Here is a 15,000-nt window from a genome sequence, read left to right on the forward strand (position 1 = left end):
CTGCTGCTGCTGCTGCTGCTGCTGCTGCTGCTGCTGCTGCTGCTGCTGCTGCTGCTGCTGGTTTGTCGCAGGGGACTTGCCGGAGAGCAGCAGCACGGGGATGTACCTGGAGGCTCACGGGCACTCTTTTCGGCAGCAGCTGTACTTCTGGCTGCGGCTGCTGCTGTGCTGCCGCCGCCGCAGCAGCAGCAGCAGCAGCAGCTTGGGGCCCTTCACTGTGGCCTTCTATGTGGGCCAAGTGGACCCCGAGGGCCTCCCCCACGGCTTTGGCCGCTGGCAGTCCGACGCCTTCCACGGCGAGTCCATCGTCGGATACTGGAACCACGGTCTGCTGCTGCTGCTGCTGCTGCTGCTGCTGCTGCGGCTCCCGCTGCTGCTGCTGCTGCTGTTGGGGATGCGGATGGTTGTTATAGTGGTTTTGGTGGTTATGGTGGTGGTGGGGACTATGGTGATGAGTAGGGTGGGTTGTTGTGGGGATGGTGGTGGCGGATCTGCTGCTGCTGCTGCTGCTGCTGCTGCTGCTGCTGATAGTGATATGGCTGCTGCTGATGTCGCTGGTGCTGCCAGTGCTGCTGCCGCTGTCTCTTTTGCTGCTGCTGTGTCTGTCTCTGCTGCTGCCTGTGTCTCTTTGCTCCCCCCTGTCTGCCCACTGCTGCCCCTCACCTTCTGCTGCTGCTGCCGCTGCTGCTGCTGCTGCCGCTGCTGCTGCTGCTGCTGCTGCTGCTGCAGGGCAGCCCATTGGGCCCTTCAAGAGCCGCGAATTCGGCACTGGCTCTGGCTTTATGTGCATCCGCATCGCCTGGTGCAAAGCTAAGAAAGGATTGCTAGGATTCGACACTTGCTTCGGTTAGGCTGCTGCTGCTGCGCTGCTGCTGCTGCTGCTGCTGCTGCTGTTGCTGTGCTGTTGCTGCGCTGCTGCTGCTGCTGGTGCGCGTTTGCTGCTGCGTGCTTCTGCCGTGGATGCTCTCGCGCTGCGACTGCCGCGCCAGCTGCCGCGCTGCTCCTAACTGCTGCTGCTGCTGCTGCTGCTGCTGCTGCTGCTGCTGCTGCAGGCGTCTCGGACGCAGAGTGCTGCGTCAGCGGGGCCTTCTTCCGCACATTTCCCAGAGTCACAATGTATGCAATAGACCCCAGCAGCCTCGCAGAAGAAACAGTGCAGCAGCAGCTGCTGCACTTGGCCAAAGACATAATGGGTTATCCCAAGCCCGCAGCAACCCTCGCTGTACCCTCCCCGAGGCCCCCCCAGGGGGCCCCGGGGGGCCCCCCGGGGGCCCCCTCGGGGGGCCCCCATGGGGTGGACTCTCAGGAGGTGGAGACTGTGAGGCTGCAGGAAGGTGGCAGGTCAGCTGAAGGACTTTTGCTGCTTCTTTGGTGCTGCTGCTATCTCTGGTCGTGCTGCTGCACTAGTTGCTGCTGCTGTCTCGAGCTTTGCTTTTTCTGTTGTTGGAGAAAAAGGGGAAAGAATCAAAGAGAAATGGAATTAAAAAAGAAGAATTAAAAAGAAATCAAAGAGAAATGGAATTCAAAAAGAAGAATTAAAAAGAAAAAGAATTAAAGATCTAATTTGCTGCTGCTGCTTCTCCCCGCAGGGCCGCCTCGGAAGTCTGGAGAGGCGGCAGCCGCGGCTCCAGGGAACTCATCGCAAGAGATGCTGCTGCTCGTTCACGTGAGCTTCTGCAGCAGCAGCAGCAGCAGCAGCAGCAGCGGCAGCAGCAGCAGCAGCAGCAGCAGCATCAGTCGGCCCCTGCTGCTGAGGTCGCTTGAGGTCTTCTTCAGACCACGCGGCTGCCAGGCAGCAAGTGCTGTAGCTGCAGCAGCATTTGCAGCAGCAACGGGTGGCGGCTGCTACTGCTGCATCTGCTGCTGCTGCTGCTGCACCTGCTGCTGCTGCTGCTGCATCTGCTGCTGTTATCTCTTGTCGTGCTGCTGCACTAGTTGCTGCTGCTATCTCGGGCGTTGCTGCGTGTGAAACCTCCGGAAGCGCAGCACATACCCCTGCCGCGTCACTGCTGCTGCTGCTGCTGCTGCTGCTGCTGCTGCTGCTGCTGCTGCTGCAGTGGACCTGAGCAAAACGCCCTCTGGCCCGCGGCTGGTGTGGCAGGCCTCGCGGCTGCCAGCAGCAGTGCGGCGAAAAGCCCAGGGCTTTTTTCGCTGGCGATCAGATCACCAAAAAACAACTTTGGGAAAAGAAGAACATTACAAAGCCTGTCTCAAACTCGTCATCGACCACATGGACCCCCACGTCTGCTGCTGCTGCTGCTGCTGCTGCTGCTGCTGCTGCTGCTGCTGCGGGTGGTGCTGCTGCTGCCGGTGGTGCTGCTGCTGCGGGTGGTGCTGCTGCTGCGGGTGGTGGTGGTGGTGGTGGTGCTGCTGCTGCTGCGGGTGGTGCTGCTGCTGCGGGTGGTGGTGGTGCTGCTGCTGCTGCGGGTCGTGCTGCTGCTGCGGGTGGTGCTGCTGCTGCGGGTGGTGGTGGTGCTGCTGCTGCTACTGCTGCGGGTCGTGCTGCTGCTGCGGGTGGTGCTGCTGCTGCGGGTGGCGGTGCTTTTGCTGCTGCTTATGGTGCTGGTGCTGGGGGTGGTAGTTTTGCTGCTGCTGCTTTTGCTGCTGTTCCTGCTTTTGCTGCTGTTGCTGCTGTTGCTGCTGAGGGAGCGGCTTCCACTCGCAGCAGCAGGCGGCCGTGCTGCTGGTGGTCCTAGCTGGGACGCTGCTGCAGCAGCAAATGAGCGAGCTGCTGCTGCTGCTGCTGCTGCTGCTGCTGCAGCTGCCCAACTTCGGGCTCGCAGATAAGACGGAGCTGCAGATCACCGTAGATGCTGAGCAAGGTGAGAAGCAATTTTCTCTTTTGCTGCTTGTGTCTTCTTTTGTGTCTTCCTTCTTTTTAATTCTTTTATTTCTTTTATCTTTTTTGTCTCCTTTTATCTTCTTCTATTTATATTTTAATTTTCATTTATTTATTCGACAGCCACAATACGCGAGCTGCGATTCTATAAGCCCCCGCTGCAGCTGCAGCAGCAGCAGCAACAGCAGCAGCAGCAACACCGGCAGCAGCATTAACAGCAGCACCAACAGCATCACCAGAAGCATCACTAACAGCACCACCAGCAGCATCACCAGCAGCAGCAGCAGCAGCAGCAGCAGCAGCAGCAGCAGCAGCAGCAGGTGCTTCGGGTGTTGTGCGCGTAGGGCTGTACGTGGGGGGCTGGGTGCCCGCCTCGGAGCTGCTGCCAGTGGGGGGCCCCCGAGAGGGGGGCCCCCCCTGGCAGGGGGCCCCCCTTGAGATATCTGAAGGAGAAGTTCGAAGTCCAGTACCCTTGACTTCGAGGCCCTCTTTGGAGTCTTCAGCCACTTTAAGGGGGCCCCCCGCGGGGCTGCAGGCCCGCATGCAAACCCTGGGGGGCCCCTCCCAGGGGGGCCCCCGGGGGGCCCCCGGAACTGCCAGCCCCGAGAGGGCCCCCCATGCAGTCCGCCGCAGGGTTTCGCCTTCCCAAACCCGAGCCAAGGGGCTCCACCAGAAGTACGCGCCGCGAGGGTTTAGGGTTTAGGGTTTAGGGTTTAGGGTTTAGGGTTTAGGGTTGGGCTCAGCGCGCTGCAGCAGACAGAAGTCCAGTGGTCCACTGGTTCTATGCCCAGTGGACTCTAATTATAGCTACTACTATAAAACCTGGAGGCCCTGGTGCCAAACGCTCCCTGGGGGCCCCCTGGGGGGCCCCTGGGGGCCCCTAGAGGGCCCCTTGAGACCCTCCTGGGGGCCCCCAGGGGGCCCCCTAGATTAACCCTGTGGGCCCCTGAGAGTCCTCTGGGGGCCCCTGAGTGCCTGCTGAGGGCCCCCTGGCGCCTGCTGAGGGCCTCCCGAGTTCCCCCTGGGGCCCCCCGGGGGGCCCCCCGGGGGCCCCCGGGGCCCCCGGGGCCCCAATTTGGGGTTTTTAAGGGTTTTTTGGCGCTGCTCTGCTGCGCTGCTGCTGCTGCTGCTGCTGCTGCTGCTGCGGTCAGGCTGGGCCAGGCTTTGCAGGTGAAGCAAAATATAAAGCCTGCGGAGCTGCGGCGGAGGTTTATGGGGGCCTTCAATGAAGAAAGAAACATAGAAGACTTTTTGCAAGAAACTCCGAGAATAAGAAGACAGACCTGCGAGCACTTCTGCAAGGGCCTCATTGTGCGGGTGCAGCAGCCGGTGGTGGGGCCCTTCGCGCGCGGGGACCCCGCGAGCCAGCAGCAGCAGCAGCAGCAGCAGCAGCAGCAGCAGCAGCAGCAGCAGCAGCTCGGGGGCCCCCGCGGCGGCCGCAGGGCCACGGACATTCTTGACCCTGGCAACCAGCTGGACAGGCCCTTCGCCTGGGCAGAGGTCAGACTCTTTCTCTCCTCCAACTGCTGCTGCTGCTGCTGCTGCTGCTTCCTGCTGCTGCTGCTGCTGCTGCTGCTGCTGCTTCTTGCTGCTGCTGCTGCTGCTGCTGCTTCCTTGTGCCGTTGTTTCTCGCTTCGTTCATCCGCGTCTCTGCTCGCAGCTGGGCGCAGCGCCCTGCTTTCCCCTTGTTCACTGCCGCTGCTGCTGCCTCCAGCTGCTCCGCTGCTGCTGCTGCTGCTGCTGCTGCTGCTGCTGCTGCTGCTGCTGCAGGAGCGGCCGGAGCTGCGGGTGGAGGGCTGGCGGCGGGCGGAGGAGGCGGGGCTGCCGGAAGCCATGGTCTTTGTCCACGGCTATAACACCAATGATGTTCAGTCAATGCAAATAATGGCGCAAATGGCAGCTTTTGGAAACTTCCCTTCTTACATAAAGCCTTTTCTCTTCACCTGGCCAGCCGGCGACAACTTCCTCGAGTTCTTCGACGCCAGGGAAAACGCAAAAAACCCCCAACTCCACCAGGCATTCACCGACTTCTTCAGGGCCCTCAGAGACAACGGTCAGACAACCGCCACGCGGGGGCCCCGGGGGCCCCCAGGGGGGCCCCGGGGGGCCCCGGGGGGCCCCGGGGGGCCCCAGGGGGGCCCCGGGGGGCCCCGGGGGGCCCCAGGGGGGCCCCGGGGGGCCCCGGGGGGCCCCAGGGGCCCCCTGCAGCGGAAAAGCGCTCGGGGGCCCCTTTTCGCTGTTTGCTGCTGAGTGGTGTTTTGCTGCTGTTTAGACACTTTGGGGGGCCCCACAGGAAGGCCTAGGGTTTGCCCAAGGCCCGGAGAGGCCTGCTGCAGCAGCAGCAGCAGCTTCTGCTGCTGCAGCAGCTGCTGCTGCTGCTGCTGCTGCTGTTGGGGCCATCCTGGGGGCCCAAGGAGAAAAAAGACACACTTTAGAACGGCCTGAGACCCTTTTGCTGCTGCTGCGTGTCGGGAGCTGGCTAGGAGACGTTTCGTCGCGGATTTAGGGTTTACGGTTTAGGGTTTAGGGTTTAGGGTTTAGGGTTTAGGGTTTGTTGTGCTTCTCAGGCATTCGGCAAATACACCTGCTGGCCCACAGCCTCGGCTCCCGCCTCCTCATTATGAGTCTCCACAGAATAGAACAAGAAGAGTAAATCCAATTCCCTTCAAACCCAATCTGGGGGCCCCCCTAGCAAACTAAAAGCCCAGGGAGTTGATGGGGGCCCCAGGGGGGCCCCCATCAACTCTCTGGGCTTCTGGGGGCCCCCTGTGGGGCCCCTGGGGGCCCCTGGGGGCCCCCTGTGGGGCCCCTGGGGGCCCCCACGGGCCCCCTGTGGGAGCCCTGGGGGCCCCTAGGGGCCCCACGTGGGAATCCCAGGGGCCCGGGGGGCCCTTGGGGGCCCCAGACGGGGCCCCCAGGGGCCCACACAGCCTTGCAGGGTTTCTAGAGGCCCCTGGGGGGCCCCAGGGGCCCCCCGAATCTCGTTTAGTCCTTGGGAGCCCCCGGGGCCTTCTGGATAAGGATTGGGCCCTTGTGGGGGCCCCAGTCCCCAGAAGGTTAGGGCCCCTGGGTGTTCACACGTTGGGCTGCTTGTGGTGCTGCTGCTGCTGCTGCTGCTGCTGCTGCTGCTGCTGCTGCTGCAGTTTGCTGCTGAAGCTGGCCTACTTAGAAGACATGGGAGAAGGGAATGCGCAGCAGCTGGCTGACCAGCGGAAAATTCATATTGTGTCTTTGAACTTTTTGAACCCCGAGTTCTTCCTCGAAGACTTCGTTGCCAAGGTGCGCATGCATGCATGCATGCATGCATGCATGCATGCGTGCATGGATGCATGCGTGCATGCATGCATGCATGCATGCATGCGTGCATGCATGCGTGCATGCATGCATGCGTGCATGCATGCATGCGTGGGGCCCCACAAAGGTGGCGGTTGGTGCTGCGGCTTTGCTGTTCGTCTGATTTTTCTCATTTTGTGTCTTTGGGGCCCCCCATTTTCTTTTTTATTTATTATTTTTATTTTTATTTTTTTATTTCTTTTTCTTTTCAGGAATATTCCTTTTTGAGGCAGTACTGCAGCAACATTTCCATCTTCTGCGACGCCCACGACGGAGTAAGCAGCAAACTTCTGCAGCTAGCCAGCAGCTAGCCAGCAGCTAGCCAGCAGCTAGCCAGCAGCTAGCCAGCAGCAAGGAGGCAGCCGGCAGCTAGCCAGCAGCTTGTCAGTAACTAGCCAGTAACTAGCCAGTGGCTAGCCAGCAGCTAGCTAAGAGCTAAGTGGCCAGCTTCCCAGCCACATAGACAGCTACTTATCTACCCAGGCAGCTAGCTAGCCAGATAGCTAGACAGCTTACCTTTCCAGATAGCTAGCTAGCCAGCTAGCCACCTACCCAGCCAGCTAGCTAGCTAGTTACCTACCCACCAGGCTACCCAGCCTCCAACGCCAGAGGTAGCTAGCCAGGCAGCTAGCTAGTTAGCTAGCTGGCTAGCTAGCTGGCTAGCCAGAGGTAGCTAGCTAGGCAGCTAGCTAGCTAGCTAGCTGGCTAGCTAGCTAGCTAGCTGCTGCTGCTGCGTGGCTGCAGGCCTTGTGGTGGTCGGAGCTGTTTAGCGGCAAGCAGGCCCTGGGGCGAAGTGTCTTTGGGCTTTACGCGAGGCCCAACGAAAGCCAGTCTGGAGAGCAGCAGCAGCAGCAGCAGCAGCAGCAGCAGCAGCAAGACCTGCGGAAGCCTCCGCTGTACGCCAGCAGCACAGCTTGCTTCCAGGGCTACGAGCCGCAGCACATGCAGGCCGACACCCGCGACTGGCTCGGTGAGCCCAAACCCTAAACCCTAAACCCTAAACCCTAAACCCTCGCAAGCTGCAGCAGCCCCAGGCGAGCCCCAAACCCTAAACCCTAAACCCTCGCAAGCTGCAGCAGCCCCAGGCGAGCCCCAAACCCTAGACCCTAAACCCTAAACCCTCGCAAGCTGCAGCAGCATTAGCCTGCCGGGTGTCTGTACACCGCAGATGTAGACGTCATCGACATGACTTGGCTCGGAAATAATGTGCATGCACTTCGCCACTCCTACTGGTCTCTGAACAGAGAGGTTATTGAGGACCTCCGGTGCGTCCGAGGGTTTAGGGTTTAGGGTTTAGGGTTTGGGGTTTGGGGGTGGGGCTGCGGCCCCCTCGCCCCAGCTAGCTAGCTGGCGGGCGGGCTGGCTAGCTAGCTAGTGCCCAGACTAGAGCTAGCTAGCTAGCTAGCTAGCTAGCTAGCTGCCAGCTCACCTAGCCAGCTAGCTTGTCACTTGTTAGCTAGCGAGGTCGCCAGCTGAAGTAGCTAGCTACCTAGCCAGCGAGCTAGCTAGCTAGGGAGCCACAAAGCAAGCCGGGTGCTTAGCTAGCTACCTAGGCAGCTAGCTAGCTACCCAGTTAGCTGTTTAGGCAGCCAGCCAGCTAGCTAGGGAGCTTGACAGCTAGCCAGCCAGCTAGCTACGGAGCTAGCTACCTAGGGAGCTTGACAGCTAGCCAGCTAGCTAGCTTGGGAGCTAGCTAGCTACCTAGGGAGCTTGACAGCTAGCCAGCTAGCTAGCTAGGGAGCTAGCTAGCTAGCTAGGGAGCTTAACAGCTAGCCAGCTAGCTAGCGAGGGAGCTAGCTAGCTAGCTAGCTAGCTGTTGCTGGCGGGTGCCTCTGCGGCGGCTGCAGGGAACTGATTGTGACGCGCAAAAGAGCTCGCCAGAGAACTTCGCGGCTAGACAGAAGGGAGGGAAATGTTTGGGTTTATAGAGTTGCTCCTTCTTCCCTCACTTCCATATTTGACAGTGACATCTAATTAGCGTTTTGGCTCCCAAGGGCCCCCAGGGGCCTTCACGGGCCCCGGGGGGCCCCCAGGGTCTTCTGGGTCATTCGGGGGCCCCGGGGGGCCCCCAGGGTCCTCAGGGGCCCTTCTGGGGCCCCTAGGGGTCTTGAGAAGCCCTGGAAGGGCCCCTGAGGCCTCTGAGGGCCCCTCGAAGGCTTGTGGGGACCGCCGGAGTCCCGAGGGCCTCTAGAGGGGCCTCTGGGGGCCCCCCGGGATCTTGAGGGACCCTAAAGGGGCCCCTGGGGGCCCCCCGGGATCTTGAACGACCCTAAAGGGGCCCCGGGGGGCCCCCCACAACTAGTGGGCTGGCTGTGGGCAAGGTTGGTTCCTGCCCATTTGGGGTGTATGTACGTACAGCTGAGGGGGCCCCTTGACTCAAATTCTTTGTTTTGGGCCCTCCAAGAAAAAGGAGGGACTGCAGCACGAAAGAAACAGAGACCCGCTCTGCTGCTGCTGCTGCTGCTGCTGCTGCTGCTGTTGCTGCTGCTGGCTGCTGCCTTTCTCGGGGCCCCCGGGCCTTCGCCTTCTGGGGCCCAGAGGGGCCCCAGGAGGCCTCAAGGAGCCCCAGAAGGCCCCAGGGGGGCCCCTCTGGGGCCCCAGAGGGGCCCCAAGGGGCCCCAAGGGGCCCCCAGCTGGCCACCCTTCTTAGTCCAGCGCCTGCTGCAGTGTAGGCACTGCTGCTGCTGCTGCTGCTGCTGCTGTTGCTGCTGCTGGCTGCTGCCTTTCTCGGGGCCCCCGGGCCTTCGCCTTCTGGGGCCCAGAGGGGCCCCAGGAGGCCTCAAGGAGCCCCAGAAGGCCCCAGGGGGGCCCCTCTGGGGCCCCAGAGGGGCCCCAAGGGGCCCCAAGGGGCCCCCAGCTGGCCACCCTTCTTAGTCCAGCGCCTGCTGCAGTGTAGGCAGTTTAGGCCCCACATTTGGCAGCCCCGCACTCAATAAGAACAGTCCCCAGCGTCCTCTACATGCATGCATGCATGCATGTGAGCATGCATGCAAGCATGAGTGCTTGTATGCATGCATGCATGCATGCATGCATGCGAGCATGCGAGCATGCATGCTTGTATGCATGCTTGTATGCATGCATGCATATAAGCATGCATGCTTTCATGCATGCTCACATGCATGCACAAATAGAAATCCGCATGCATGCATGCATGCACGCACGTGCAGGCATGCATGCATGCATGCATGCATGCATGCATGCATGCATGCACGCACATGCAGGCATGCATGCATGCATGCATGCATGCATGTGCGTCTTTGGCTGCTGGGCCCGTATGGCTTCTGTTGATGGCTTGGGTGGGGCTGACTCCTCTGTGTGCAGCAAGTTGCTGCAGCAACTTGCTGCAGCAACTTGCTGCTGCTGCTAGTTCCCAGCTGGCTAGTTTTTTATCTTTTTATCTTTTTTTTGTCTTTTTCTGCTTCTTTTTGCTTCTTTTTTGTTTCTTTTTTGTTTGTTTTTGTTCATTTTTATTTCTTTTTGTCTCTTTTTGCTTCTTTTTGTGTCTAAACTCGCAAATCGTCGGAGGCGCCGTGAGAGCCAAAGAGCCGCCGAATTTTTGCATCAACTTTTCTCGAGTTTAAAATTTTAGCAGCAAAAAAATTCGCAAGTACATTTAAGTAGGTCAGCGCCAGCAGCTCCACCTGCGCCACACACGCAGCGACGCAGCAGCAGCAGCAGCTGCTGCAGCAGCAGCAAGCCGCGCCCTGCAGAAACAGCAGCAACAGCAGCAACAGCAACAGCAGCAGCAGCAGCAGCCCGCGCCTTGCAGCTGCGCGTGCCTCCGCCGCACGCTGCCGCTGCTGCCCCCGCCCCCCCTCCCCTCCCGCAGCAGCAGCAGCAGCAGCAGCAGCAGCAGCAGCAGGACCTTCCAGCGGGGGGGAAAGAGCGTGTGCCCCTGGGGGTGGTAGAGAGGCATGCAGCCAGCAGCCCGCGAGGCCCAAACAGGCAGAGGCAGGCTGAGGGCCCTCGAGAGTTCGTCAGTGCAGTTTATGCGGTAAAGGCAGCCCACGGAGTTGGGGGGCAGCAGCACCAGCCCCAGCAGCAGCGCATGCAGCCCCAAACAAACCCTGCGGCGCATGCACACGCCTCCACAACGCTGCGCGCTGGCCACCTGCTGCTGCTGCTGCTGCTGCTGCTGCTGCTGCTGGCGCTGCTGCTGGTGCTGCTGCTGGTGCTGTTGCTGGCTGCTGGGGACGCCGCAGCGTGGGCGCCATAGGGACGCCCGAAGCCGCACAAGCTGCCAGCAGCAGCAGCAGCAGCAGCTGCTGCTGCTGCTGCAGCAGCAGCAGCAGCAGCGCGGGGAGGACCCACGTGATGAGGGGCCAGTTGCTGCAGAGCCGCTTTCTGTGAGTGCCTCCCAAAGAGAAAACCATTCCCGCATTCACCAGCTGAGCTGTCAGCCAAATTGAAAGACTCGCGGCCTCGTAGTTGTCGCTCCTGAAGCAGCAACAGCAGCAGCAGCAGCAGCAGCAGCAACAGCAGCAGCAGCGGCAGTGTGGGGCTCCGATGCCTTCTTTCTTAGTGTCGGCGAAGCCCTCTAAACAGTAGTCGAAAGCTGATGCAGCAGCAGCAGCTGCTGCTACTGCTGCTGCTGCTGCTGCTGTTCGTTTTGTGGCCTTCTCGCCCTCTGCCTGGGCCTTTCGCAGCAGCGCCCTTGGAGGGGGCCCAGAAGCAGCAGCAGCAGCAGCGAGAGCCGGGCGACAGCAGCAGCAGCAGCAGCAGCAGCAGGTAGCAACTCACCGCATCCACCATGCTTGCCGTGGCAGCTGCTGCAGGTAGGCTAAGTCCACGCCCAGGCCTGCACGCAGCAGCAGCAGCAGCAGCAGCAGCAGAGGTCGCAGCAGCCGCCACAGCTGCAGATCTAGCCGCAGCAGCAGCAGCAACAGCTGCTGCAGCTAAAAAGCGGCACAGCGGTAAATTTCAGGCTGAGGAGCTGCCCTTGACGGCAGCCCCAGCTGCTGCTGCTGCTGCAGCTGCTGCTGCCGTTCACGTTGATGCATTCAACACGAAAAGCAGCAGCAACTGCAATGTAGCGCGAGCAGCAGCAGCAGCAGCAGCAGCAGCAGCAGCAGCAGCAGCAGCAGCCTGACCCATTTGGAGCAGCCTGACGTAGAGGGTGACCAAGAAAAAGGCATCGATGGCCAACATGAGACACAAAGAAGTGATAGTTGTGGGGCCCAGCAGACTAGAAGTGGGAGACCGCACCCTTAAGTAGGCCTTGGGCCTGCAGCAGCAGCAGCAGCAGCAGCAGCAGCAGCAGCAGCAGCAGCAGCAGCAGCAGCGGCAGCATTAGCAGCCACACGATGCTCTGCGCCGCAGCTTCGCTGCCGCGGCAGGCGCACCGTCAGCCGCCGCTCGGCGCCCAGGCCCGCTGCAGCAGCAGAAGAGCTGCAGGCAGCGCCCGCAGCAGCAGCAGCAGCAGCAGCAGCAGCAGCAGCAGCAGCAGCGCGGGGCTGACCGGGCCAAAACCATGAGGTTGCTGATGCCCAGCAAAACGCCCACGTCGACTGTGAGGTAAAGGGCCTGACTCATGCATGCGCCTCCAGCAGCAACCAGCAGCACAACTTTGGCCAGCGACAGCAGCAAACCGTACAGCACCATGAACTTGTAAGCAGCAAGAGAGGTGGCCAGGCTGCAGCGGCCTTCCCTGCAGCAGCAGCAGCAGCAGCAGCAGCAGCAGCAGCAAGCAGCAGCAGCTTAGCTGCGCAGCAGGGCGCTTTCTGTGTCCAGCTGCGCTGCTGCTGCTGCGCTGCTTCTGCGTCTACCCTGGCTGCTTCTGCTGCTGCTTCTCTCCTCTGCCTGCAGCAGCAGCAGCCACCACTCCTGCGGCAGCAGCAGCAGCAGCAGGGGCCCCCCGGGGGGCCCCCGGACCCAAAGGAAACAGCAACAGCCGCACTTTAGGAGACTGATGACAGCTGAGGGCCTCATGGAAGTTGAAGTGAATGGCGCAGCGATAGAAGCAGCCGACTGAACACAAAGCAGCAGCAGCAGCAGCAAGAGCAGCATCAGCAGTGGCAGCAGCAACAGCAGCATCAGCGGCAGCAGCAACAGCAGCAGCAACAGCGGCAGCAGCAACAGCAGCAGCAGCATCAGCCGCGGCAGCAACAGCAGCAACTGCAGCAGCAACAACGGCAGCAGCAGCAGCAGTAACAGCAGCAGCAGCAGCAGCAGCAGCAGCAGCAGCAACAGCAGCAGCAGCAACAGCAGCAGCAGCCGCACGCGAGAGAGGGCGAGGCCAACGTGGGCAGTGCGGAGGGCCGCAGAGTCGTTGGCGCCGTCGCCGCACATCAGCACGAAGTGACCAGTGGTCATCAGCGAGTGGACCACTCGGCTTTTGCCCTGCAGCCAGCAGCAGCAGCAGCAGCAGCAGCAGCAGCAGCAGCAGCAGCAGCAGCAGCAGCGCAGCCCCTTTCCAGCCACAACAAACCCCAAACCCTAAACCCTAAACCCTAGACCCTAAACCCTAAGTCCTGGCACGCTCGGAGAAGGCTGACGCACGTGAACCCTAAAACTCCACACCCAGCACTCAGCGGCCAACCGTAAACCCTAAACCCTAAACCCTAAACCCTAAACCCTAAACCCTAGGCAGACCTTCGGAGTTGTCCTGGCGAAAATGCGAATGCGCATTAAAAGCGCATCCAGCACAGAGTCCCCTTCATTTGCTGCTGCTGCTGCTGCTGCTTCCTTGGAGTTTTGCTGCTGCTCTTTGCAGCAGCTTTTGCGAGGCACCAAGGGGGCCCCCTCAGCCTCGGTCTCTGCCTCTTCCTGCTGCTCCTGCTGCTCCTCCGTACTCACCTGCTGCTGCTGCTGCTGCTGCTGCTGCTGCTGCTGCTGCAGTGGAAGCAGCGGCTGACTCCTCAGAATGTCGAATGTCTCCTCCGTCACCGCCAGCTCCGGCCACCGCTGCAGCGCAGCAGCGCAGCAAACCCTTGCGCCTAGCGGCCTAAACCCTAAACCCTAAACCCTAAACCCTAAACCCTAAACCCTAGACCCTAATTCGCGGCAAGTCTGCGAACAGCGCTGCGCTGCTGCAGGGCCTAAACCCTGAAGCTAAAGGGATGCAGCACGCGAGTCGTCCGGCGTTGCTGCTGCAGCCCCTAAAGCCCAAACCCTAAACCCTAAACCCTAAACCCTAAACCCTAAACCCTAGCTGACCTCCGGGCACTCCAAAACCTCCTCCTGCGGCACTTCTCGCCCCGACAGCAGCTCTTTCCAAACCACTTCCTGCTGCTGCCCCTCGGGGGCCCTTTGCCCCAGCAGCAGCAAAGGGGGCCCCCGGGGGCCCCCCCCCAACTCCGCCTCCAGCCAGCTGCCCGGGGCCCCACACGAGGCCGGGGACACGTCGTCCGCTGCTGCTGCTGCTGCTGCTGCTGCTGCGCCTCCTGCTGCTGCTGCTGCTGCTGCTGCGCCTCCTGCTGCTGCTGCTGCTGCTGCAGGGTCGTGGGGCGCGGGAGCGAGCATGCCGCAGCGGAGAGCAACAGCAGCAGCAGTGAAGATGGAGTCTCCCGTGATAATAACGGGGCGGACTTTTCCTTTTTTTAAAAGACTTATTGTCTCTTTTGCATCAGCTCGAAGTTCATTCGACAGCAGCACGAGACCCAGCAGCTGCATGCTGCTTTCCACGCGTTCCCGCGGCAGCTGCGCAGCAGCAGCCTCTTTTGCATCAGCTCGAAGTTCATTCGACAGCAGCACGAGACCCAGCAGCTGCATGCTGCTTTCCACGCGTTCCCGCGGCAGCTGCGCAGCAGCAGCACTCGCGCTGCAGCTGCTGCACAGCGCCCGCCCCTGCTGCTGCTGCTGCTGCTGCTGCTGCTGCTGCTGCTGCTGCTCCGTCGCCCCTCCTGCTTCCTGCTGCTGCTGCTGCTCAGTCGTCCCCCCATCTCCTCCCTGCTGCTGCTGCGGCGGCAGCAGAGCCTCCTCCCCGTCTCCCCCCTGCTCCCGCTGCTGCTGCTGCTGCTGCTGCTGCTGCTGCTGCTGCGGGTCTGCGGGCAGCTGCATGCACTTCCACGCAAGAGCCAACACATAGGCCCCCTCAGCAGCAAGACTGTCATGAGTTTCTCTGCAGCCAGGAGGCAGCGGGGAGGAGCAGATTTCTGCAATGGCATCTAAGCTGCCCTTGCAAAGGCAAAGAAGGGCTTCTTGGGGCCCCTCGGGGGCCCCCAGGGGCCCCCCGGGGGCCCCCGGGGGGCCCCCGCGGGGCCCCCAGGGGCCCCCAGGCACCAGCGAAGACCAGGTCTCGGGAGACAGCCGCAAAACGCAGCTCTGGCGCTTCAGACGAAAGTCAAAAGGAAAGGCCCGCAGAGACTCGAGGCCCCCTGCACTCCCACAGCCACAAGCAGCGCAGCCACTGAAGATGGCTAGCTAGCTAGCTAGCTAGCTAGCTGGGTGGCTAGCTAGCCAGCTGGCTAGCTTGCTGGGTGGCTAGCTATGTGGCTAGCTATCTGGCTAGCTGGTTGGCTAGCTGGCGAGGCGCCCGGCGGGCCGCGTCAGCTGTTCAGCCAGCTAGCGAGGGCGCGGGCAGCTAGCTGCAAAGGCCACTAGCTATCTGGCGTGCAGCTAGCTAGCTAGCTAGCTAGCTAGCTAGCTAGCTAGCTAGTGCGCTAGCCAGCTAGCTGGCCAGCTAGTTAGCTGGCTAGCCAGCTGACTGGCTAGTTAGCTAGCTAGCCGTTACAGGAAGCGTTGCTGCGAGCCTAGGCTGCCTCCAAACTGACCAGCAGCAACAGCAGCTTGCGCGTCTGCTGCTCTGCATGCAGCAGCAACTGCTGCCAGCCTTTCTGCTGCTGCAGCATCCACCAGCAGCCGCCGCCTGCGGGTCTCTTCTTCGTTTC

The 15,000-nt window shown here is 61.5% G+C and overlaps 3 protein-coding genes across 3 annotated transcripts; 1 reads left to right on the top strand and 2 right to left on the bottom strand.

Annotated features, from left to right (window-relative positions):
* Positions 1-106: 106 nt before the first annotated feature.
* ENH_00056910 (hypothetical protein, conserved) lies at positions 107-796 on the bottom strand (the record flags this gene model as incomplete). Its single annotated transcript, XM_013583876.1, has 1 exon — positions 107-796. A coding segment is annotated over one exon (690 nt), but the record flags the coding sequence as incomplete, so codon positions are not given.
* Positions 797-1,114: 318 nt separating this feature from the next.
* On the top strand, positions 1,115-8,146 carry ENH_00056920 (hypothetical protein, conserved; the record flags this gene model as incomplete). Its single annotated transcript, XM_013583877.1, has 13 exons — positions 1,115-1,334; positions 1,590-1,666; positions 2,163-2,559; positions 2,784-2,822; positions 2,992-3,514; positions 3,991-4,339; positions 4,610-4,892; positions 5,407-5,488; positions 5,983-6,118; positions 6,385-6,447; positions 6,917-7,142; positions 7,341-7,437; positions 8,020-8,146. 13 exons carry the CDS (start codon positions 1,115-1,117, stop codon positions 8,144-8,146), a joined length of 2,619 nt encoding a protein of 872 aa, XP_013439331.1.
* Positions 8,147-11,461: 3,315 nt separating this feature from the next.
* Positions 11,462-14,170, bottom strand: ENH_00056930 (P-Type cation-transporting ATPase, putative; the record flags this gene model as incomplete). The annotated part of the gene is made up of 5 exons (XM_013583878.1): positions 11,462-11,819; positions 12,069-12,139; positions 12,392-12,511; positions 12,764-13,075; positions 13,328-14,170. The coding sequence occupies 5 exons, from the start codon at positions 14,168-14,170 to the stop codon at positions 11,462-11,464; spliced, it is 1,704 nt and encodes a 567-aa protein (XP_013439332.1).
* Positions 14,171-15,000: the final 830 nt, after the last annotated feature.

This window comes from Eimeria necatrix, genomic scaffold, assembly GCF_000499385.1.
Source record: "Eimeria necatrix Houghton genomic scaffold, Enh_scaff476, whole genome shotgun sequence".
Taxonomy (NCBI): domain Eukaryota; phylum Apicomplexa; class Conoidasida; order Eucoccidiorida; family Eimeriidae; genus Eimeria; species Eimeria necatrix.